The following is a 26,500-nucleotide window of genomic DNA, read 5'->3' on the forward strand; positions in this document are numbered from 1 at the left end:
GTTGTCACAGTTAAGAGCTGTGATATGGTAGACGTTGATGACAGATTAGGGACCGATGATGGTGTAATATCAGTTTCTGTCGTTTTCGTAGAGAATAGTACTGGAGTGGTAATCGGAGAAGACAGTACGGGTATGGTAAGGGCGGCGGTCTGCGGGGGCGAAACAGAGGTTGTCCACCTGACGGTTTGAGTTGGCATGGCAGTTGTAGTAGCTGTCATAGTCTTGGTTTTGGATTGTACAGTGTCTGTAGGGGTTGACAGTTTTACATGGGCGGATGTCACGTCTCTTGACAACATGGTTTCCGTAGTTTTCGTAACTCTTTTAGAAGCGCTTTCTGGAAATTGTGTAATTGGGTTGGTAGAAGAGGTTGATGACAAGGAAACTTTGGTAGTTTTTGTAGAACCTATGGGTGTAGTGCTTGGTTCTGTTTCCTTGGTAATAATGTTGTTCGGTCGCCAAGAACCCCCACCTTGGGAGGACACAGTTGTAGCCGAAGGAAGACGAGAAAATGTTGTCGTCTTTGCCACCGTTGATGTTTCGGTTGGCCACATAATCAGTGGCGTTGTAGTCTTTTCTGGGTTACAAACAAATACATTATCATTGATATGTTTTCTTTTTATTAAATTTTCTACAAACAAAGGTGGTTCTAACCTTAAGTGATCCAGAAATACTAATCAGATTGCCAATGTTTTTGCAAGTTAAGGTTGTTGCAAGTTAAGGTTGTTTTTTTTCGGAAAGAAATGCATAAAGCTAGCCAAACACTTACCACCACACAAGGGGATAGTGCAGTGCTCCCATTCGTTATCCGGATCTACTGTAATACACCACGGCCCGCTCGGATCTTCGTCCGGATTTCTGCAGTAGTTGTTGTTTTCCAGTCCGGAATCCGGGTAGTTTTCCGGGCTGTAGTCGTGTTGGTACGGCTCCTGACTGTCCCAAGCTTGACAGGTCAGTCCGGAACTGGTCTCGGCGATGGAGCCTCGGTATGAAGTACCGTCTCCTTCTAGACAGGCTGTAGGATAAGAAAGTATGAGTTGCTGTTTGACGGATTCACTAAAATAAAAACGTCCAACTATTCATTAAAGAAACCAAAAGATTTGAGTACCAAAACCCCCATCCTATCAGCCTTGTAGTACCTGCTCACATATTTATCTGTGTATATATATTGATGTCAATTTTCTTACTTTTACAGTATATGTAGTATTTGTTTTGTAATTTTATAATGTATTCTGTTAATATTGATGGCGACACGAAAATAAGCTGTAAGCTTGATTATGTCGTCATCATGTCCTGTATTTAAATGTTGCAATACAAAATTAAAAAAGAACCCCCACCTTGTGAGGACACAGTTGTTACCGAAGGAAGACGAGAAAATAATGTTGTCGTCTTTCCCGCCGTTGATGTTTCGGTTGGCCACATAATCAGTGGCGTTGTAGTCTTTCCTGCATGGTCACAAACAAATACAATACCATTGATATGTTTTTTTTCTACAAGCAAAGGTGATTATGATTCAGAAATACTAATCAGATTGCCAATGTTTTGAAAACTTGCAGGTTAAGGTTTAAATGATTTATTTCGGAAAAAATCCATAAAGCTACTAAACACTTACCATCACACAAGGGAATAGTGCAGTGCTCCCATTCTTTATCCGGATCTACCGTAATACACCACGGCCCGCTCGGATCTTCGTCCGGATTTCTGCAGTAGCTGTTGTTTTTCAGTCCGGAATCCGGGTAGTTTTCCGGGCTGTAGTCGTGCTGGTACGGCTCCTGACTGTCCCAAGCTTGACAGGTCAGTCCGGAACTGGTCTCGGCGATGGAGCCTCGGTATGAGGTACCGTCTCCTTCCAGACACGCTGTAAGATTGTAGGATAAAAAAGTATGAGTTGCTGTTTGACAGATGTTCTAAAATAAAAAAGGCGAGGCGGCCCAAAATTCCACAAAAAGCCGTGCCTTTCTTACTTTAGGCATAAATAGCTAACAGCTAAGTAATAAGTTATCTTTGGCGACCTGACAAGCAGAAGTAATTCGTAATCGTACTCGAAAGGTTGCTGCTTGTAAGCACATGGCCGAAGGCTCATCGTAACGGTCCTCCGAATACGAGGACGAATAACTCGCTATCTTTAGCCTGAAGTGGCTGTCATGGCGGCTGCATGCATCATGGTTTTAGCAGGTATGTCGTACTACAATTTCTATTCAAGAGCAGTTGTGTAGCCACACGTACAATATGTTTTTTATGATAAGGTCATTCACGGTTTCGAGTAAGCATGATCCAGGTCAAAGGTAAAGTCCACTGACTTGTAAACAGTTCTCGTCTCAATGTCCAGACGTATTGTTTTGTTCATGTGTCAAGGGCCTTGACCTTTGATATATATTACCCACATGTCACTGCGCATGCGTTCTCGGAATCTTGAACGACCTTATTGTACAACGGGACTTACGACATCCGCTCAGCTCGTCACTCCAGTCGCCGCAGTCGTACCAACCGTCGCACACATAGTCCTGCGGTACACAGTCGCCGTTGGTGCAGTGGAACTGAGATTGCGATGAGTGCAGGCAGTGGAGGATATTCGCTGTAAAAGGCGAGGTTTTCCCATGAAAAGGGGTAGGGATTTTTACACGTTTTCACTCTATTCCACTACTTGTGGTCATATTAATAATTGAACATGCTCAAGAGAATTTGAAATATCAATTTACCGCCTGTGTTCAAGAACAATGGGACTGGTTTAAGGGGTAGCTCTCTGAACATGACTTAACAACTAGATTTATAACGGTTGCAGTTTTGCAGTTCTTTACCTTTAGATTTATTTTACGAAAACATCTCTGTTTATTTACGATTTAGACATGAGAAGGGTTTGATTTTGATAACAACAACTAATATACGAAAGAGTAACTAGCTCCAACATACGGGTGCAAGGCGGGGCGGTGCAGTACTCCCAACCCCTGCTAGGGTCCGTTGTCACGCACCAAATGCCAATGGGGTCTCCATCCGGGTTCCTACAGTAGTTCTCTTCTAATCCAGCGTCTGGATAGTCCTCAGGTCGGAACCTGGGAGGACATTCAAAATGGCGGCAGTTACAGATGTAAGTCTGTTTTCTGCATCTGTAGTTCTAACAATGGTACATACGGCTTCCCTTCTTAGCACTCAGTACTGGAGGTTAACACACAGTGAAACCAATTGACTAGTTATACTGCTGCAGTATTATCTTTGGTTTCAATATCGTACGGACCAAGAGCTACGGAACCGGAGATGGCACCGCCCTATACACCACATGCTGCTGTGGTAATAACCTTTTTGTTGGTCAATCCTATAAAAGGTAACGCTCGCCGGAAGGTGGTTCACTATAAAATCAAACAACTTGTCAGACTTACACATATCTACTTTTAAACGTTACCAAATCTATTCAATAAAGTGAATCCTCAGTTTGTTATCATGGTGATTCCCATTCATAATAGATAGTTGACGAACGTATTAATCACCTACATTTTGAGTGCTAAGATCCCTTTAAAGTTTACGTCTTGAATTGTGTATAACACATACCTATGCGGACGTGGGGCTTGACTGCTCCAAGCCTGACACGTTAACCCTGACCCGGTCTCCGATACTGTTCCACGGTACGATGTGCCATCACCTTCCAGACAATCTCTTCCTGTTAGGAAAAATAACGAGTGGTACGGACTGTGTGTATTTGTATATTTATCATTACAATATACGTGATAAATACCAATAATATGAACTTGCTTGTTACTATGCATGCTTTCATGCTTTAATGAGTGGAGAAAATTACAAAATCAGCACCAAGGACAGGCATGTATTTTTGTTGAGGGTGTTCAGCACCAAGGACAAGTACCTTTTTATGTGGATGATGCTCAGCGCTTAAGACAAGTAAGTTTTTATGGATGGTGTTAAGCACCACGGACAGGTACGGTATGTATTTTATGTGGATGTCGTTCAGCACCAAAGTCAGGTATTTTGTGTGTGTTGATGGTATTCAACACCAAGGACAGGTATTTTTGTGTACGTTCAGCACCAAGGACAGGTATGCCTTTTATGTGGATGGTGTTTAGCATCAAGAACAGTTATGTTTTTGTGTGTTGATGGTGTTCAGCACCACGGATACATAGGCATAACCATGTGAGCCATACCCATTTTCCATCAAAGTAGAATGTGCCTATATTCTTCAATGATGATATGCAATGCAACAATGTAAAATAGGAAATTTAAAAGTACAAACTAGTAGTAGACTACTTCACTTAACAGCTACACCTAATGAATTAGTGGTCACTGAAATTGTTGTTAGAAAGCTGATAGAAACCAGTGGTGAATGGTTGACTTAGTTTACAATAAATGTGGTGTCATTTGCTAATTGACAATGCGCCTATTGCGTGAGCACCCTGCTGTCATAGTGTCACTTCAATTTGGTTGCAGACAAAAGACATAGCTTGTAGTGAAACGGTGGCGTCATCATTACATTAAGGGGATTCTTGTCTATCAAGTGAAACTATCGCTTAGAATTCAGATTTGAATTAGAATTCTATCGTTTCACATTGACGGTGACTAGCATTATGAAGTTGGGCATTTCTTTAAAAAAACTACCTAATTCAATCATACTAAAGCTAGTTTACACAAGTGCACAAATAAACAAATGTCCTGTGTGGTCCACAGGAAAGTGTACGTCTATTCGAAGATTACGGGCCTAATGTGTACAGATCTCTAGAGTCATTACAGCATGCGATTACTACTATCATCAGCATTTATTTTCCTGAACTAGCATGATTACCAATATGTACGTTTTTTCACCATCAACCATACCTCTGACTTACACTTGGCATAGATCTATCTCCTTGACGCTGCGACACCGTGACGTTTGTGCATTTGATGCTCTTTCTCTCTATCTCTCTATCTCTTTCTCTCGTTCTCTCTCTCCCTCCCTCCCTCTCTCTATGTCTTTCTCTCCCTTTACACTTAGAAATTAACTATTGATTCCCTCCCTTCCTTTCCACTTGGAAGTTTACTCAGAACCTCTGGTAGCAAAGCTTAATATTGTATACTCAGCTCCTTTTCCCCCCTCTCTCTTTCTGTGTGTGTATCTGGCTCTTTCTCTCTCGTAATGCTTTAAATCCACGCCACATATCACTAGTATGTACTTACCATTGCATTCCGTCGCGAACAGAAGTGTAGCCACCACCACCAACGTGACATACCGGGTCATCGCCATAGGGGTCCACACTTCTTAACTCTAGAAAGCGCCCAGCAGGTTAGTCAATACATCTCGTCATTTTTGGTTAATTTGAAATAATGATTAGTTAGACTATTGTTCATGTTATTTTGTCCATGTCAAAACCTCAATTCCATTTGCATTGTCTTTGTCAGCAAGCCATTAAGCCATTTGTAATAGCGACAGTCTAGTTGGGCAGCCCTGGCTGTGTGTTCTGAACAGCCGAAACCAGTAAATACCTAGTTGTGGCTTCAACAGTCAAAGCGTTTATAGGTTATCTCTTGAAATCAGGATGATTTACAATACGGATATTACTCCGTTATCAGCAGTGATGTTAAGTGAATCATTCTAGTAATGATGACTCCATTGCCAATGTACGAATTCTCGTCGATCTTCTGCAAAATAACGATTTGCTCTTTTTGTCTCTACAGTAGTGAGTCATTTGACTCAGACTAACCGATTTGAGTCATTTGAAAATCAAGTCGTCACGACTGAAAAGTTCGATTTTTGCATGAGTCAACTCACTCAATTTGCTGTAGATACTGCATGCACTAAACTAAGAGCGTCTTAAATTCAAAGGAAACTAGACATCTCCAATTTTGGAAAATGTGAGACTTCATTTTCCTTTTTTGAAGCCATATAAGGGAATAAAATGGATTTTCCCTTATCAATTTGGACTCCATTATTGTTACCGTAAAAAGTAGTCACTCTTTGAGATACATCCGTAACGTATGTGAAAGAATGTAAACGTCGAAGTTCCTACCTGAATGTGTCGGGCTGTTACACTGGAATGCGTGATACTTCCTTCTGACTTAAGCATCACATCTGTCCTGGCTCCCACTGGGAGCCTTCTACAGAAGCGAACTAATTTAGGACAAGCGTCCAACAGGTAACCTTATCAATTATTCAACCTTCTGACGTATTTACTCATTACATAACAAAAAATATTTTATTTGCTGACTGCTGACTCGATATGTTATTGATTTTAGCAATAGAGACGTGTGGCAGGTTTTGTATATACATCTGCTTCCATCCTGGCAGCTTTCTTTCTTAAGCTTTCTTTTGTAGTCCCTACGGTGAAGCGTCAACCACCAAGGTTAACAATGGAAGATCGGAAATGATAGATGTTACATTTGCACGGACACTGGAACATGCGGGTGCAATCACAGTCAGATGATTATTTTTGATGTTGCTACGTTCATTCTCGACTCAAAAGTAACAACACTAGCTCGACAGCTATTGGAACTACATATAACAATGTCTACGAAACAATACCGGTCACTATTTGGTCAACACTTAACGATGAGAGCTTTCATAATCATACTGTGACAATTGGTTTCATACGTGACCGAGTATTTCTGTATCAACGTCTTTACCCTTATAGTTGTCTACGTATGTCTACTTCAATTGTTGTAGGGAAAAGCCAAGATTGACAAGAAAGAAGAAAAACGTAAGGGACAACTGTCACTTTATTGTCTCACTGGCAAAAAATAGGGACATAACATTTGAATGTATTCTGCAATGTGAACAGCCGACGCAAGGGAGCGCTCATAACATTCGAAGATTCCAACATTGTGACCGGGCACTGAATACGGGCTTTTGATTTTTATAATGATAGGACGTCATCTGTGCCATGTTGAATTACACTGTACATCCGTCAATATGGCCGCATGGAATTCAAATTATCATTACTATGACGTCATAACCTCGATTTCAGACATCACGACATTTGCTGAGCTGGTTTTGTGGTGACGTCATCATGGTGATGATGGGTCCTTTTTTATGCTACAAAATACAAGAACATACATATATCAGTTACTGCACTTATTACAAATATCTAGAACATCTAACTCTTATCAATGGTTTTGTCTTTTGAGAAGAATCGGGGTGACCCGGTGTTCTTGCCAAGTCTTCTCGCCAATAAACTTTTATAGCCATGTGTACAAGTCTCAATTCTTTATGTTACGTGCATAACATAACCTGAAGATGTGCCTTCTTGTTATGATATCTCCTCCGCCTCTGAGATGGTAGAGGGTGTAGGTAACCATTGGCGCTGGTAGATCGGTGTCGCCTCCCACGGCCAGAGGGTCACCTGGTCTTCACTGGTCCATTTAACGTCGTCTGTGAACGGGAAAGATCATCATGTTTTTGTGTGTGTGTTTATTTTGCCTTTGGAAAGACCAGGGCAATGTGGCACACAGGGAACAGTAAGCTTGATAAAGGTAGTCCAATTGCCCTTTTTAGGCCGTATGGGCAGTGGGTTCTTATGTTTCTACCGAATTCACCTCCCAAATTTAATTCAGGTACCTGGATGGAGTGAGTGTACCTTTGTTTTACAAGTCACGTAAAGTACCATCATCGTGTTATTATCATTTCGTACGACTGTTTTAAACTCAGTATGGTAAACATTTAGATTGATGATCGCAATTGAAAATGCTTTGGAATTGCACATGCTGTGAAGTAAGTGTCACTTTTTCACAGAATGCAATGTGTTGGAGGAATCAGGTTTCTTCATTTGTTTTTGAGGGAAACGAAATACACAGTTTACCTGTGTTTACGATATCCTTGGGCCACAAGTAGATTGGTTCTTCGTAGATGATGTTTTCTGTTGAAGACAAAATTCAGTATCATGTATAAACACAATATTGCAATTGAGAGGATTGGTCTATCTGAGTGGGTGGTGTTAAAGAAAGGTTGTAGAATATCAAAAGTGTTTAGACACGTAAAACTAACCAAAGTATCCAAAAAGCCGCATTGGCAATGCATCCGTTTGCAAGATTATATAACTCATGTCGTTCAAAAGACTGTTATTTATCATATGTATATCAGAAGTGAAACATAAATAGTAAAGCATACTACATACCGCTTGCAAAGTCCGCGTTAGTATAGACATGTGCCCTGAAGAGAAAAGAATGAAATATGAGCTTTATAGTTTGAATGGAAGAAAACCCTGCTACATCATTCAAAATATTGAGTTCTAAACACTCACTGACTATTTTCAAACGTTTCTCTAATGAAGCCACAGAGTTCCAAAGTTAAAACACCCTAAGCTTCTGCGGACAAAACACTAATATCGCTACATCATTCAAAATATTTGTATTGTATTGCATTGTACAGGTAATGGCTCTACACACCCAATGACGCTCTTTTCTACGTTTCTGTAATGAAACCAAAAAGTTCCAAAGTTAACACGCCAGAGGTACCTTTTTACCATTGTCCTTCGCCGACACAACCAACCCACGATAGCCCCAGCCAGGAGAAGTGTAACACCGCCGGCGGCGCCTCCTACGGCGATGTACATGTGAACCGGGGTCTCCTCCTCAACCCTTCTAGCCACGGTGACGACAGGCGCTGGAAAAGTCACCACTTCGCATCCCCTCTTAGTTTGAAGGCCGTCTACGTCTGGTAGTCTGATTGTAGTTGTAGTTTGTGTTGCTGTCGTCTCTTTTGTATTGATAATTGTCGTGGTTGTTCCCGATTTTCTGTAGTCTGTCGTAGATTTTACGCTTGATGCCTTATCAGTAACTACCGTTGTATGTTTGCTTTGAAAGTGTGTGTTGCTGTGTGGGCGAACGACAGTTGGCGTGTTTGTAAGAAAGTCTGTTTCCGTTTCTACAACTATCGTGGCAGTCTCGTCCTCTGTTGTATTGTCTGTACTTGTCCTTTGTGACGCAGTAGTGGGTTTGACTGGTGAGGGAGTTGTCGTGGGTATTTTTGTGCTAGATAGGTTGTGCGACGAATTTTGCTGGTCTTGTCGGTATGTCTGTGTAGACGTTTTGTATTGTGAAGGTGCGTCTGTTGTGTCTAACGACAAAAATCGTGTAAGGGTCTGCTTGTCTGAAGTCGTCAGACCAGTGGGTGTGTTGGAGGATATCGCTAAATTTCTTTCTGTGTGTGGGCTAGCTGACTTGGCTTTTAGTGGGGTGTTTTGTATTCTTGCTGTAATAGGTATCTGTGTAAAGGTTTGACTGCTTGACGATTGTAATGTGTTTCTCTTTGTTGTTCTGGTACTGATGACTGTTTTAGTGTGTAACAGTGACTCTGTTGTTCTGGTACTGTCTGTATGCGAATCTTTTGTACGTGTTTCGAACATCATTGATGTACGGGATGCTTCACTTTTTCTAGACGTAACTGTTGGTGGTGTTGTTTTGGGAAACGTAACAGAGTAATCGTCCGTCGATACTGTCGAAATATATTTTTTGGTTCGCTTTGCTGTCATTGAAACCTTTTCAGTTTTATAATCATAAGATGTAGTAGTGTCATTTTCCAGTTTTAATGTGGAATGAATATCAGAACTAGTGACTGCCCTTCTAGTTGTAGGAAATTTGCTTAAGTTGATTCCTTCTGTTACCGTAACTGTAGATGACAAAGATTTGTTTAACTCTACGGGTGTAGATGTTGATACTGTGGTCGTGACTGTTGTTGGTGTTGGTGTCATGATGGTATGTTGTGCTCTTGTAAGCAGATCTATGTATGATGTGAACGTGCATGTTGTTGCTACTGGTGTTGTAGTAGTTGGTGGGGACATGTTATGAGTTGCTATGGACTGTAATGTAGGTTGTGAGGTGGTGTGAGGTGTAGTTGCAGTGGATGATGGGGACATGTTATGAGTTGCTATGGACTGTAATGTAGGTTGTGAGGTGGTGTGAGGTGTTGCTGCAGTGGATGATGGGGACATGTGATGAGTTGCTATGGACTGTAATGTAGGTTGTGAGGTGGTGTGAGGTGTTGCTGCAGTGGATGATGGGGACATGTGATGAGTTACTATGGACTGTAGTGTAGGTTGTGAGGTGGTGTGAGGTGCTGTTGCAATGGATGATGGGGACATGTGATGAGTTACTATGGACTGTAATGTAGGTTGTGAGGTGGTGTGAGGTGTTGTTGCAGTGGGTGATGGGGACATATGATGAGTTGCTATGGACTGTAATGTAGGTTGTGAGGTGGTGTGAGGTGTAGTTGCAGTGGATGATGGGGACATGTTATGAGTTGCTATGGACTGTAATGTAGGTTGTGAGGTGGTGTGAGGTGTTGCTGCAGTGGATGATGGGGACATGTGATGAGTTGCTATGGACTGTAGTGTAGGTTGTGAGGTGGTGTGAGGTGCTGTTGCAATGGATGATGGGGACATGTGATGAGTTACTATGGACTGTAATGTAGGTTGTGAGGTGGTGTGAGGTGTTGTTGCAGTGGGTGATGGGGACATATGATGAGTTGCTATGGACTGTAATGTAGGTTGTGAGATGGTTTGAGGTGTTGTTGCAGTGGATGATGGGGACATGTGATGAGTTACTATGGACTGTAATGTAGGTTGTGTGGTGGTGTGAGGTGCTGTTGCAGTAGATAATGGGGACATGTGATGAGTTGCTATGGACTGTAGTGTAGGTGATGTAGTAGTGTACCTCTCTGATGTTGATGTACTTGTTTTTAATGGTGTATCTGTATTGTTAGGTTCTGTTGATGATGAGAATGTGTTTGAACTCAACGGTGTGGAGGTTTGAATGTTTCGTGCAGTGTCTGTGTTGGTCACAGTTGAGGTTTTCGAGGAAAATGTGCCAACGTTCTTGTCAAATGATGTCGTATTAGTATTAGTAGTTACCAGTCGCGTGTTAGTAAATGGTGAAGAAGAAGAAATGTTTCTAATGGTGGTTTCTTCAGTTGCTAAACCGTCTGTTTGATTAGTCTTCTTGGGTGTAGTGTTGAAAGGTTGGTCGGAGTAACGTGTTTTGTTTTGGTGGGTTGTGGATGTATGGGTGCTATCTGCCGCTGGTGACGGGACTGTTGGACCTGTAGCTGCTGACGGTTGAATGGATGGATGCTTGTCTGTCGTTGATGGCATAGAAACATGATCAGTCACTGGAGCTGTTGATGGTGATAATGTGTCTTGTATCGTCAGACCTGCGGATACTGCCGTCGATGATATACTACCATCAGAAGATGGTGATGATGATGGTGATGACGATGATGATGTTTTTGTTGATGTGGCTACTGTTGTTGAACCTGAGGATGATGTGTTTGTGTGGTTATCTACTATGTCTGTATCAATATTTAGTATTGTGGTCTCCCCAGATATTGTGCTTGATAGTATTCTGTCAGTATGGTGAATTCCAATGGACGTAGCCATTGGAGATGTACGATTATAATGTACTGGTGTGGGTGTAGCTTTTACTGATGTGGGATTGTCACGAGGGCTATATGATGTAGTCGCTGTGAAAGTAACGTCATTGCGTGTGGTCGATGGTAATGAGGCGGAATAAGTATCTGTGATTATTGTGTTAGGCAATGATGTAGTGTTATAACTGGTCACATCCGTTGCTGTCGTCACTGGTAATGCTGTATCATTGTTTGTTCCCACTGGCAACGATACTTTTTGATATGATGTTGAGGCAATGCTTGTTTGTAATGTGGTGCTGTAGCTATTGTCTGCAGTTATACGTGATGTGGTCAAGCGTGTTCTAGGAAAATGTTCTTTCGCAAACGCTGTTGTTGTGGGTAGGAAATATGTGCTTTTGAATGTGGTGTTTGCAGTAGAAGGTGTTATGTTGCTAATTGATGAAGTAATGATTTTTCTCAGCGGTGTGACTGTAGTACTGTCTGGTGTTTGTGACATGTGGCTGTCATTAGATCTGTTAGTTTGCGTCGCTAATGACACTGAAGCAGTGGGATAGATTATAGGCGTTGTGTCCATGGACTGTGTAGTGTTATGCATGCTTGTAGTGGGTTCAGCAGTTGTTGTACGCCTTTCAAGGGCTGTCTGCCATGTTGACCTTCTTGTATTCAACGTGAATGCAGTTGGCGTGGTTGTATGTAATGTGGTACCATCACTGGTGGTTGTGCTGAAGATGGTGGTGTGATTGGTAGCTGTAGAAGTGGTTGTAGGTAACGTAGCGTTGCTACCGGTTGAATTGTAAGTGGAATTGTGATTGACTGTACGTGTATGATGCGCAGTCGTTTTTGATGCGTCGGGTGTACTGGTTGTGTTGAATACGGTGCTGTATGTAAGTAAAGAAGATGTGCTTGTATTCAATATAGCGTTGCTGTCGCTTGTGTTGAAAGTGGAAGTGTTAACGGTAATAATAGATGTCAAAATGTTATTTACAGTAGAAGGAATGGATGTACGTGATGTGGTCGTGTCACCAGTTGTGTTTAATATGGAGACATAATTGGCTGTATGTGGACTACTTGTGTGTAATGTAGCGTTGCCACTGGTTGTAGTGGTTCCAGAGGCGTCTTTGAAACTAGAGTCAGTCGTGGTTGTTTGTATTCTCGCAGCATTACTGGTTGTATTGTGTAACAAGGAAGTGTGGTTGACATCAGTGTCTGTAGTTGTGTGTAGTCTGGAATTGTCACTGGTCATGTTCAATATGGAGGGGTAACTGGCTGTTGTAAGAGTGGTCGTGTACAATGTGGCAATGTTACCGGTTGCATTTAATGTAGATGCGTAATCGGCGTTGATAGTTGTTTGTGAGGTTCTGTTGCTGTTAATATCGGTGTAGGTAAAAGTGGTCAAGTTAGTAGGAAAAGTAGCTTCATGTAATGTGGTGACGTTACCAGTTGTATCGGCTAGAAGGGTATTTGGGGAAGTTGGAGTAGTCGTTAAATGTGATACTTGGTTCTTACTGGTTGTATTGAATTCAGAAGAGTTCCCAGTTACATTGAACGAGTAAATGACTGTGGGAGATGTAACTGTATGTGATACAGGGTTGTTGCTGGTTGTGTCGAGTATGGCAGTGGAAATGACAGGAGTGGTTGCTGTGTGTATTGTATCGTTGGTACTGATAGCATCGAAAATGGAAGTATAAATGATTGTGAGCAGAGTAGCTGTATGTGGTGTGACGTGCTTAGTAGTGTGCATGTCGGTAGTGGGTGAAGTTGTAGGCAATGTGGCGTTGTCACTGGTTGTGGTGAACATTGAATCGAAGTTTGGTGTAAGAGCAGTGGTTGTATGCAGTGTGGCGTTGTCACCGGCTGTGGTGAATGTTGAATTGGAGTTTGGTTTAAGAAGAGTGGTTGTTTGTAATGTGGCGTTGTCACTGGTTGTGGTGAGTGTTGAAGTGACGTTCGGTGTAAGAAGTGTGGTTGCATGTAATGTCGCATCGTCACTGATTGTGGCGAGTGTTGAAGTGAGGTTTGCTGTAGGAAGAGTGGTTGCATGTAATGTCGCATTGTTACTGGTGGTGGCGAGTGTTGAAGTGAGGTTTGCTGTAGGAAGAGTGGTTGCATGTAATGTCGCATTGTTACTGGTGGTGGCGAGTGTTGAAGTGAGGTTTGCTGTAGGAAGAGTGGTTGCATGTAATGTCGCATTGTTACTGGTGGTGGCGAGTGTTGAAGTGAGGTTTGCTGTAGGAAGAGTGGTTGCATGTAATGTCGCATTGTTACTGGTGGTGGCGAGTGTTGAAGTGAAGTTTGCTGTAGGGAGAGTGGTTGCATGTAATGTCGCATTGTTACTGGTGGTGGCGAGTGTTGAAGTGAGGTTTGCTGTAGGAAGAGTGGTTGCATGTAATGTCGCATTGTTACTGGTGGTGGCGAGTGTTGAAGTGAAGTTTGCTGTAGGAAGAGTGGTTGCATGTAATGTCGCATTGTTACTGGTGGTGGCGAGTGTTGAAGTGAAGTTTGCTGTAGGGAGAGTGGTTGCATGTAATGTCGCATTGTTACTGGTGGTGGCGAGTGTTGAAGTGAAGTTTGCTGTAGGGAGAGTGGTTGCATGTAATGTCGCATTGTTACTGGTGGTGGCGAGTGTTGAAGTGAGGTTTGCTGTAGGAAGAGTGGTTGCATGTAATGTCGCATTGTTACTGGTGGTGGCGAGTGTTGAAGTGAGGTTTGCTGTAGGAAGAGTGGTTGCATGTAATGTCGCATTGTTACTGGTGGTGGCGAGTGTTGAAGTGAGGTTTGCTGTAGGAAGAGTGGTTGCATGTAATGTCGCATTGTTACTGGTGGTGGCGAGTGTTGAAGTGAAGTTTGCTGTAGGGAGAGCGGTTGGATGGACTGTAGCGTTGCCATTGGTTGTAGTGAATGTTGAAGTGAGGTTTGGTGTTGGGAGGGTTCTTGTATGTAACGTTGCGTTGCTATTGATACTACTGTATACGGAAGTATAAGTGAGTGTGTTTCTGTAAGACGTAGCTTTGTGACTAGTTGTGTTGATTATGGAACTGTAAATGGTTGTATGTAATGCAGCGTTGTCACTGGACGTGTTTGATATGGGAGATTCGGTGTAATCATTGGGTGAAACACTAACAGTTGTATGTGAATTAGCGTTGCTACTCGTTGTATTGATTAGACGAGTATGTTTGAAGGAAGAAGGAGTAGATGTATACGATGTACCATTGTCACTAGTTATGTTGACAATGTCAATCTGCGGTACGAAAGTTCGATTAACTGTGGGGTATGCACCTGATGTAACGTCTGGTACTATGGAAGTGTATATCATTGTAAAAAATGTGGCGGGTGTTGATTTGCCACTTTTAATTGCTGTACTGAATATTGCCAGTGGTGATGATTGCGTGTGCTTGATTGTTGAGGGTGAGTTTGTTGGGGTTGCTTTGTCACTGCTTGTATGAAATGCAGTTTTATGTGATGTTGAAGTGTGATTGGTTGTAGAGTGTTGGGTTGTTGGGAATGTAGCATTGTCACTGGTTGTGTCATGTATGTACGTCCTTAGTAAGTTGGTGTGTTTAGCTGTGTGTGTAGTGGTTGTATGTGATATGTTACTGTTGCCCGAAGTATTGAATGTGGTCACTGTCGGTAGGGTAGTATTATCGAAAGTGGAGAGGGTAACTGTTTGTAATGTGGCATTGTCACTGGTTGCATTGAATATTGACATTAGCGTTGTGTATAAAGTATAGTTCCCTGTGGGTAATGAGACCTTGCTGTTAGTTGTATTGGATGAAGTCACTGGTGATGTAGAGGTGTGAGTAAAGGACGGAAAGGTGGTTGTAGCTGAGATCGTGTTGTTGCCTGTTGTAGAAGGCATTGTCAATGTTGAGGAGGTTGTATGGCTATGCATAGAGTAATTTCGTGGCGTGGTGCTAATATTGGTTGTATCCAATGCAGTCATCATTGATTTGAATGTGATATTCGAATGTGTAACTGTCGATAAAGGTGCATCACCATTGGTGCTTTTGTACATGGTTGCTGGTGTTGCTGCATCAGCTCCAATAACTAAGGTTGTTAGATACAAATCAGTAATGTTATTTGATGTGTTTGGGGCTGTCGCCGATGTGTTATTATCAGTGATTGGTGTAGATACTGTCCTTGTGTGTGTAAATGCTTGTGACGCCACATTGTCACTGGTACTGTAGGATATAGACATAGATGCAGTGTCAGGTTGACTGACAATGGGCGAGGTAGCGTTATGTGTTCTAACAGTTTGACTGGTCACTTGAGAAGTTGCCATAGATGATGAAGTATAGGAGGCTATGGATGAGATAGGAGTAGTCTGCGTTGCTGTGGTTATAGCTGTGTAAGATGTCAAGTTGTCAACAGAAGGCGTTGGCAATGTCGTGGTAACGTTGTGACGTAAGATTGCTTCTGATGGTGAAGCACCACCAGTTGTCGTTGAAAAAGCATCTGTCGCGTTTGCAAATCTATTACCTGAGGTGTCTGTGCGTGTAGGTAGAGTTATGTTGTATATGAATGTCATTAATGTTGTCGGTATGTCCGTAAGCTTGGTCGTAGCGGGTCTGGCTGGGGATGTTACAGTGTTGTTCGTTACTGGGATTGCAGGTGTGGCAGGTATGGTATCGTTGGTCCCTACTTGTTTGGTCGTCAATGTCGTGTCACTGACAGTGGATTCTGTCACCAAGGAGTTAAGTGTAGGCGTGGAAGATCTAGAATTGTGTTTGGTTGGTTTAGCACTAGTCGCTGTGGTTGGTTGACTGAATTCTGTGTTCGTGTGATTACCAATAGCAATGGCTGATGCTGGTGAAGGATGAGACTGCTGTGTCGTGCTTGTAGTAACTTGTAGGGAAATGTTTATTGGTGGATAATTCGTAACATGTCTGCTGTTATTTGTGTCCAGTATTGTGTTAATCTCAGATGGAAGGGTAGTTATAGAAAAGTAAGATGGTGACGTTGTCATCAAACGTGTTTGCGTGGTTCTGTTGCTTGTTCTGTCCGTTGTTTGTAGTAAGGTTGTATTTTGTATGGTGTGATTTGAAGGTTTTGCAGTGAATACGGCGGAGGTGTGTGAAAATGTGGAAGGTTGTGAGTCATGGGCTGTGGTGCTGTCTGGAGTTACGTCTGGGGCTGTCAGATTTACTAATTGCGAATACGTTGAATGTGTGTCTCTAGTTGTACTTGCAGTTGTATCGGATTCTGTGCTGTACTGGTGTAGGGGAGGTGTAACTTGTGTTGTTGCGTGTACAAAATTCGTGCTAGGTGTAACTACAGGTTTGTCAGAAGTCGCTGTTCGTTCGGGATTACGTACAGTGAAAGACTTATGTGGGGGCAGTGAGGGTGCACTTGTGTTGTCATCAGGCGTTGTTCTTTCACTCGTCTCCGTCAACGTTGGTGTAAGAAGCGTTGTACTGTTTTGATCTGTGTCGGTCTCAGTTGCTGTCAAGGTATCAGATTCTAACGTAGAGTCATAAGTACTGTCATGCAATGTGACTGTATGTCTTGTTGATGATTTTCTGTAATCTGTTATCGCTAGACTGCTTGAAGTCGTGTGGTCAGCAGTTAGTAAACGTGTTACCGTATTAGCCGCGCTGTCAAAGGTAGTGTTAGAAGTCGGTACTGCATGCACGCTAGCTGTCGCTGCTGTTACTGAAGTGTAAGTGACATTAACGTTACGCCCAGTTGCCCTTGCACCTTCTGTTACATTGCTAGCTGTTGTGGACATGTCAGTTGGCTTGTATTGGTTAGTAATAGAGGAAACTAGAATGCTGAACATTGTGGTATAGTCTATCTTTTGGAACGCTGTACTTCGGGTTAACTTAACTGATGAAGTTGACTTTAAGGGTGTCCTTTCTGTTGTTCCGTTGGTAGTTGAGACGGCGGTAGATGTTTTTCGTGTCGCTGTTGTTGGTTGTTTGGTTGCCGAGGGAACAAAAGGTGATGTAGAATTCGTCGGTTGGTTTCCATTAGGTGGGGCTGTGGTAGCTGAAACATACATTTCAGTACACTTCATTTGTTGGAAACTGAAAGTGATCTCGAATCAGTTAAGTTCAGGCCAAATAATCTCAATGAACAAATAGCTAAACGTCTACTGGTCATGACATGACAGAAGAGAAAAATGCTATGTGAAGTATCAACAGGTTCATTTTATGGGGAAATTCGCCTTAGCACTTTTTGAAAAGTACAATGAACAGTGGACCACGGCTTAATGCCCCGTCCTAAGGTTGCAACCCTTTCCAGTAGCATGCAAGTTTGGTGAGTGACAACAGCCGTTAAGTATAGTTCGTACTTCGTCGGTACAAGTTAAGGCAACGATAGTCCCCAAGCCTTTTTGAGGCCGTAGGGGCAGTGGGTTGTTAGGGCACAGGATAGGAAAGCGGAGCCCAACCCTCTCCTTCCACCGCCTTTTACCTGCCCAACCAAAGTCAGGTACTCATGGCGGCCTGTATGGAGTGAGGCAAGTGCCTTTCCCAAGGATAAAACGTCTAACTAGGAACGCCCGTTCATCAGTACGTGACTGTTATTGACGAATAGTGGCACTCTCAATTGGACAAAGTGCTTCCAAATCCAAGCATTCATTGTTTAATTGGTCAGTTCGCGGCTATTATTGGCTTAAACCACACAATGATACTATTGATAGGGCGTTAGTTAAACTGGCCAAATTGTTACCAAACACAATATGCCCAACATGTGTGACGTGATGTAAAATTATTGTCGTTTCCTTAAGTAGTCCTTAGCAGCGGGCAAAACAGTCGGTACATTGCGATTACATTCCTTCCACTTGAAACACTGCTTTGTAACACGGAATCGGGTCACCCAAAGCCCCCGGGCACAGCGTTAAGACGTTAGGCGGGACACTTTACCGTTTCATCCGACGGAGGGTGGTCTCCGATGCGTCGACGTTTGACATGTCTTGAGCCGTGCAAAAAATGACTTACGATATCACCTTTGGACAACTCAAGATGTCTTGACTTGGGAGTGAGGCACTGGCAAGTCACTGATTGAACGGCTCAAGACATGACACAACTCTTCCCTCTCAATGTCTGACTCATGGCAAGACGTGGTTTCAGTCGATACGTGTGGCTACATGTAGAGTCGCGACTTATGTGCAAAGGTATAACTGCTGGCTATATGGACAGCTGATGGACTATTTTCACATCCATGTTGAGACAATTGGACCAGAGCAATACATAAAGCTAACCACAAAACACACATATAAGGAAAACAAAACTGAAAAGTAAATTGTAAACAGCTTTATGATACAACAGACTAAAAACATGAAGTTGTGAACCAAGTGACATTTCAACTGGTCTGGATATCGTGATATTGTGAACTGAAAAACAACTGAAAGACAAAATGTCGTTTACTCTATAATGAAATGAGTCTAGTTTGTATTAGTGTGTGACAGTCTTAAATTAGTAGAAGTTACTGCTCGTCAGAAGTAAAATAATTTTGTGTGTGTGTGTGTGTGTGTGTGTGTGTGTGTGTGTGTGTGTGTGTGTGTGTGTGTGTGTGTGTGTGTGTGTGTGTGTGTGTGTGTGTGTGTGTGTGTGTGTGTGCGTGTGTGTGTGTGTGTGTGTGTGGCAAAAGTGGGAACCATCGCTTACCTTCACAGAGGGGCACGGAACAGTACTCAGCTGTCACGGCTGGATCCATGGTGAGGCACCACGGTCGTTCAAAGTTACCGTCCGGATTCCGGCAGTAGTTTTCGTCCAGTCCGGATGTTGGGAAGAGTTCCGGAGGGAACTGGTGTGGGTGCGGGGACTGGCTGCTCCACGCCTGACACGTCCGTCCGGAGCTGGTCACGGAGACCTCCCCCCGGTACGACATGCCGTTTCCGGTCCGGCAGTCTGTGGGGTGGGACAAAACAAATGTTGAAGCAGTCACAGTCTATGACTTTTGGCTGCGCCTCAGGGGCGGAGAAATTTCAAAGTGTTTAGTGTTACTGAACAAAGGTTTGGTTCACCCCAGATGTAAGTACTGCTCATCTGAAATGAAGCACTCAGGATAACATAAAGTGCCAAGCAAATCAAAGTATTTTTTTGTCAGAATCTCGAAGTGAAAACGTCTTCTCGCCCATTGATATTGATACATTGTTTGCTACCAAAATTTTCTTTTTTTAAGAAAGCAGATGGTAAAATAGTTACCAGCGCAGGGTTGCACAGCGCAGTAGTGCCAGTTGGTGCAGTTCACCTGTATGCCGCTAGAGACCTCGTAATAGCACCACGGAAAGACGTCTCCATCCGGATTCCTGCAGTAGTTTCTGTCCAGATCTGCCTGCGGGAAAGCCAAACTGCTGAAGCCACAGTCTTCTACATCCGGGCTATCCCAGGGGAGGCACCCCGATCCCGACCACGTGACGTTCAGGGAGCCTCGGTAGGATAGGCCGACACCCTCAAGACAATCTGTGAAAAGTTCAGGTCTCAGTCTCAGTCTGAGAGGCAATGTTGGATTGCATGGCGTTTTTCAGTCCTCTTGTTGTGAACATTTTGCTTTTCTAATTTTATTGTGTTTTATATTTGTTTCTAAATATAGTTTATAAATGTTTCTAAAACCCTGATAACTGCCAAACTTTAAAGGCCAAGAAACATTCAAATATGCTTGGCTAACTTTGATGAATACAGCTTAGCCGGCTTATAACAATTCTTTCGAGATATGAAACAATGCTGTTTTTGATTTTACTCAACCACCAGAAAGCATTGCTTGGTTTCTAAGAAGAGGGAATAAGCCAATTATGTGACCCCTCCCTGAGGGGCAAAACCGGTTTCTGTCAGTAAATACTGCAATGATTTGTCGTCCTTTTCAGATGAACAAAAAAATGTTGTCAGCAATAACTAGAAGACTGAAATCATTTCACTTGAAAGAACAACGTTTTAAGAGACTTTTTCTGATAGTTTGAATGCGGGCATGCCCTAACGACCACTAGCCAACCACGGTTGGCGGTAGGTCGGGAACAGTATGGCCAACTTTAGGCCACACCTATATCTTTTAGCGCCAACCATGTCCCAACAATCTCCCAACTAGTAAATGACTTCCGATCGAACCCCGAATGCTTTCTAAACTACAACCATCCTGACCCCTAGCCGCAGACTGCCGACTCCCTCCTGACTAATTCCCAACCGATTGCCAACCCTCTCACGAATTAAAATTGGCTTAACCTGTGATTTCTATAAGAGGGGTCATTCATTTCGGCTATGTGTAACCGGGGCTCAAGAAAAATCTCCTCTCAAATTGATTGCTGGCTTTTTGTGTTTCATAGTCAGCAATGTCGCTCATTGAACATTTCATCACTAAGACGTAAATGAAGTCTTCTAGAATTCTGTTCCATGCTAACTGACCCATTGTAATGATTAAGACTTGGTCTTGTTCAGACAGATGTGTTCGAACCTGTATGTTCTGTAAGATCTAGCTACTGAGATCATGGTCCTCGACTCTCAACTGCTATGATGTTTTTGTAGCTTTTGCATTAGACGTTGGCTAATTCAATCATCTGTAAATTTGCATGATTTCTCCTATAGACATATACCCTTGTATGATATGTGTTAACAGGTATAATTTGTCTTATGTCTATGGCGCCCTGTTGGCATAAAGGTTGGCCCAGAGGTCCTGGGTTCAAATCTCATGACATGCCACCGATGTTGTGCCCTTGGGAAAGGCACTTTACAAGACTTTTCTGCCTTTACTCAGGTAGAAATGAGTACCTAGCTTCGGTAAGGGACGTCCCTCGGATAGACCATTAAAGAACCCACCACACCTATCGAAAGAGTAGGGGTCCTTTACCATTCACTTAATCAAACAAAACTACCTAAGAATACATGCATGGTTGTAAGATGCAATGCCAACATTGTTGCAATTGATAGCCTTTGACTGGAGTATTACGTTTCCAATCATGAATGAAGAAAAATATTCCCGTGTCATACACTATTGCTACAGCCAGATAAAACAATACTTCATATGGCGTTCACTTAAAAAGTTGCGCCGAAATTGATGAAAAAAACAAACTCTTACCGATTTTTGTGTCCCAAGCCGATGACATGTACACTTCACGTATGGACGGACTTCATCTAACATGAGTTGCAAACTGTCCACCTTTTATAGGTATTAACTTGTTCCCGACACACCATGTTTCTAGGGGAGTGAGACACGGGGCAGTTCGTTTATGTTACTGGGGAATTAGGAGTAAGTACTCCAAATTATAAAAAAATGTAAGAATGGGACTGATCTAGGTAACAGAACAATTTTTCCCTAAAAAATTATAAGTAATGCGGCAAGTCACGATGCAGATTTGCTTGCTAGCCATAACTGCTTGTCTGTAAATTATGTACAAAGATTTCCCCCGCGAAATCAACGATATGACACGTGCTAACAGGTGTCTGTGCATGTGAACAGCACATGTCAGACTTTGATGCACCTGATTTCTGAGAAGGACTCTTGTCACCATAGCCTCAAGACATCCTTTTTGGTGCCTGGACAAAACGCATATTGAAAGCTTTTAATTATGTGAGTTGTCCCCTTTAAAAGTTACTCAAAGATTATTTGATGACTGTTTGCAAGTGTAACATATACGTAAATTTTGTAGGGACATACATGTATACACACACAATGGCATACATACACGCACACATGCACACACACACACACTTACACACGCGCGCGCGCACATACATACATACATACATACATACATACATACATACATACATACATACATACATACATACATACATACATACATACATACATACATACATACATACATACAAACATACATACATACATACATACATACATACATACATACATACAAACATACATACATACATACATACATACATACATACATACATACATACATACATACATACATACATACATACATACATACATACATACATACATACATACATACATACATACATACATACAAACATACATACAAACAACCAAATAAAGCTTACAGAAATAATTTTCGGGAGCGCAGTTACATCTAAAATACACCACGACGAACAAATAATTGGCAGACCTTTACTTGACGTCAGTGCCACCAGTGTAGCCATCAGTACAGGGAGAATCCAGCGCGCCATATCCAGTACACTCCTCGTCTAGCTGAGCTTATCTCATGACAGGAACGTCTTAAGTGGTGTCTTCCTCACCTTCATGGCAAGATGGGTCTGGAATCACAAGATATCGAACCCTGAAATCTTTCTACGATAGACCGTGCCATCTTTTCCCAAAGAAACAAATGGCAATGTTTTGCCTACATTATCTGTGCAGCCACTACCAGTATTTAGAAATTGAATTCAGACGTTGATCTCACATGAAGAAATTGGGTCAGCCAGTCATAAAAAGCAGCAATAGGCACTGTCGGACTAACACATTTGAGAAAACTGTGTGGAAAAGACATCTGACTACTATAACTGATGAATACCGGTGTCGTCACACGCATTCGATTGTCTTTCATTTAATCTGAAAGAATCCTGATAGATACGATTAGTAACATTTCACCCCACTCCCTCCCTATCAAATACAGTCACATACACAACTACGTACACCACTTCATAACGAATTTCTGAACTACACGGGACTTAGGGCCCGGTCACTTCGTCGTGCGATCGTCTTACGCATACGATCGCAAACTGAAAGCATTCCTGAGATAGTCGTTCATACGTCGTACAAAATCGTCAACTGTCTTGTTACGGAAAAGGCTCTCTTAGACCATTTATGGCGGTTGGTGGTTCTGTCGCAGCCTGCTTGAAAATCCTTCGACATCAAAATCGCACGGCAGTCTACGACGAATCTTACCACACCATAAGGGGCGCTCAGTAGTCAAAGGAACATACGCGAAGAATACATGGCGCTAGGTCTTTTTATTGATCTTCAGAAAGTTGATTTTCTGAAAGCATTCATCGTCTGATCCAGGCCGTGTTGTCGGCTTATGCGGGTTGACACCGGCGTTGTGACCCGATTGTGATGCAATGACTCCCGTGGGTAAACTGTCCTCATCAATTCTCCTCTCCTCATCAACTAGCGAGGATCACACGCGAACTTGTTTTGTACCACAATCAACGTGTCATCTAGGATTATAGAAGATCTAAATCTGTGTTTAAGCGAAATAATATCTGAGTTTTGTTGGCAAGTTCTTGCCCGAGGGCTAATTGCAACATGAAACAATGTATAGAAAAATATGCAGACAGTGCAAGTAGACAATGGTGGCAAGCGGAACAAGTGACTGCTACGGAATGCTATCTATTAGTAAGCTTTTTGGGGTTGACTTCATAATGATATTTTGATGTCACGAATCAATGGAAAGAGATGTTTCTCTGTATTATGATACAGTCAACATCTACAATATGATGCATATATACAACTGTTATGATATCTACATCAGGATGCAATCTATCAAAAGTCATTCCGCTGTCTTGAATCGTTTGGTCACGATCTCAGAAAATTTTAAAGAGCCAAAAAAATTGAACTCTCAAACAGTTATTGCTTGAAATATCCCTGTGCAACTATACCATTATAGTAATTGAAGAAGCATTCTCGTATCTAGTGACAAATTAGACATATTCGTTCTGACATTGTGGAAATTTTTGAATTTTCTGTATTATCAAAAGCAACCAGTATAACAACATACTACGTAAAATATGTTTTGATAATACAACGGTGACGTGCAGCGGTTGTATGGACCCAAGGCCAGAGGCTCATGAATCAATATCAATCAAGTTATACCGTTTGTCCTTAAACCTAAGGAATGCCATGATGATCTGTTAGATATGCTCTGCATTGGCAGACATTGTGTTGATATGATCTAACTCGATCTTCAAAACATCTGGGTAGCCTCTTGTTGATTTTCAAGGGGGTCCAGAGCGCATTGGAAAATTGGTACATAAAGTACGGAAATTGAAACGTATATACAGAACTTGAAATATCATCTGTTCATCATATGCGAGAGCGCCATGCACCATTTTGGTGAACTAATTTCGCAGAGAGCCCATCGCTACAGTTACAGATATACAAAATCAGTAGATCAAAACAATATAGATAGACGGAGATAGTGAACCATACTCATTGACAAGGATTACAGCATAATCACAACATGCGAACAACCCATCTTCAAAGTGCATACTCAAGATCCCTGTCTGAAGTAGCTTTAAGGACATAGACATTACCTGTATTCTGTATGTCTTCGTCACCAGGTATTCCATACACCCTTATGTCTTATCTATTGTATTAGTCATCCATTTTCTTATATAAATAGGAGAATAACGATTTCCAAACATGCCAATTAACCAATAGATCGATCAAACAGTTTTGCTTAACGCAACCTCTGACACACAATAGAGGAGAAACAGAGATATATTAAACAAACAGTGATATGTACAGGAATGGTATCTAAGTTTTATGTGTCTGTGCGTGTGCATATTGTTAAAGAAAATGTGTTATATTTCAACAATTAAGAACCAACATACAGATGTGTCTCAGTTCAAGGATATAATCAAGCATAAATTGGGCTGTAATAATAAGTTTATTGCAAATTCATGCCAGAAGGCTAAATGCAAATAACATACATAAAAGAACAGTGTACAAAATAAGTATAAAAGCTGCTTATAATATCAGAAAGGCACAGACGTTGACTTATAAGACGCACAAATAGTATAGCTTCTCACCTGCGTTTAGTAGGTGTTGTGGCATGGGTAGGAGCAGTGAATCTGGATGAGCATATTGCTCGTATTGTTTTCTCAGAGTTTTAGTTTGCATTAAGCCGCCTGTTAAAAGACACGCAAGGTTTCACACCACCACTCGTGACACACATCTGGCACGCAATCTCACAATTGGTCCATCGATATGTGACAGTTTGATTTTGAAATGTTCTGTGTAGACATTTCATTTGACGTAGAACGGAAAACTCACATGGATAATGAGAAGGTAATGATAGAAATACTTACAAAATGTTTTTTTTTCTCCCTCTCTCTCTACATCTCTCTCTAACTCACACACACATTCTCTCATTTATCTCTTCAACGTATTATTGTTTATATGAATGCCTAATTCAACGACTTCAATGTCTTTTATGTTGTCTCACATGATTTTCTTTACTTTGTTTTTGTGTTCAATTATCATTAATTTCCAACGATCAGTTGCTGCCAGAAAAGAAGCTGATGTAAAGGCAACAGCTAGCGGTTAAGCCGTGAACGACATATGATGACACTTACTAACGGGTATTATTTGTGGCAGAAGAGACATCTTGTGATTTTGTTATGAACGACAGATTATGAAGTCGTGGAGTCGTGGCTTCTAGGTTTATTCAAGTGAGCTAGCCAGCAAAGACAAAATTGTCCTTTTCCCACTTCCGTTGTTTAGTCTTCAGATATAGGTTTTTTTGCAAACTACTTCACTCTTGGCTAATAATGTAATCAATGGGGATCCTAATTTATTTATTTATTTAGATTTACCACATTTGTGGAAGGAATGACATAACAGGTGACTATCACCTTTTCAAGATGTCAACCCAGACCGGACTGTAAGGTTTGGACCATCGCACACCGGGGCATGCCCCTACTCTTTTTCGAAAGGTGTGGTGGGTTCTCTAACGTGCGCGGGGTGTGGCTCTCCCCAAACACGGGACCTCCATTTAACGTCCTATCCGAGGGACGTCCCTAACCGAAGCTAGGTACTCATCTACACCTGAGTGAAGTGAGGAAATTTGTGTTAAGTGCCATTCCCAAGGGCACAACGTCCGGGCGCATGTCCAGACTAATGTTAGTATCCGTAAAACGTCGAACTCCTTCGTATCTCTTTGTCCAGGGAACAGTAGCGTTACTCACAAATGTGTTCTCAGGAAGGATATGAGAGCCTGTAAAGTATATCATAAGGGCGGTCCGGATCCGTTTTGTCCACTTTTCTAAATTGCTGAACTGCCCCGCTTATGACACAAAAAATGGTGTTGAACTAGGTGTTTGACAGCGTTTCAAGATAATTTCTACAACCACTGATTATTTGTAACCGATGCTGTTGTTAAGTTGACACACTTACAGGACCTTTAAAAAAGTCACTGGTTTGACTTAACCGCCAAGAGCGACCTACGTCTACGCCATCCTTGAAACATGCCCACAATATGCATTCATGACCCGGCGTACACAAAGGAGGATTAGCGCCTGACCTCGCCGCAAG

General features: G+C 42.1%; 1 protein-coding gene across 1 annotated transcript; it reads right to left on the reverse strand.

The window, feature by feature from the left end:
- Positions 1–6,669: 6,669 nt before the first annotated feature.
- On the reverse strand, positions 6,670–9,736 carry LOC136445472 (uncharacterized). The gene is made up of 5 exons (XM_066443516.1): positions 8,422–9,736; positions 8,082–8,116; positions 7,767–7,823; positions 7,199–7,339; positions 6,670–7,003 (listed from the first exon to the last, which is right to left on the reverse strand). Exons 1-4 carry the CDS (start codon positions 9,654–9,656, stop codon positions 7,218–7,220), a joined length of 1,449 nt encoding a protein of 482 aa, XP_066299613.1. The 5' UTR covers positions 9,657–9,736; the 3' UTR covers positions 6,670–7,003; positions 7,199–7,217.
- Between the last annotated feature and the right edge of the window lie 16,764 nt (positions 9,737–26,500).

The sequence above is a fragment of the Branchiostoma lanceolatum genome, chromosome 11 (assembly GCF_035083965.1).
Source record: "Branchiostoma lanceolatum isolate klBraLanc5 chromosome 11, klBraLanc5.hap2, whole genome shotgun sequence".
Taxonomy (NCBI): Eukaryota; Metazoa; Chordata; class Leptocardii; order Amphioxiformes; family Branchiostomatidae; genus Branchiostoma; species Branchiostoma lanceolatum.

Excerpts from the sequence above, each read along its gene's own strand:
- LOC136445472 (XM_066443516.1), bottom strand. The coding sequence starts at position 9,656 with ATGACACCAACACCAACAACAGTCACGACCACAGTATCAACATCTACA. Across the intron at positions 8,117-8,421 it reads CGAAGGACAATGGTAAAAAG|GGCACATGTCTATACTAACG; the intron begins GTACCTCTGGCG and ends TTTTCTCTTCAG. Across the intron at positions 7,824-8,081 it reads TAACGCGGACTTTGCAAGCG|AAAACATCATCTACGAAGAA; the intron begins GTATGTAGTATG and ends TGTCTTCAACAG.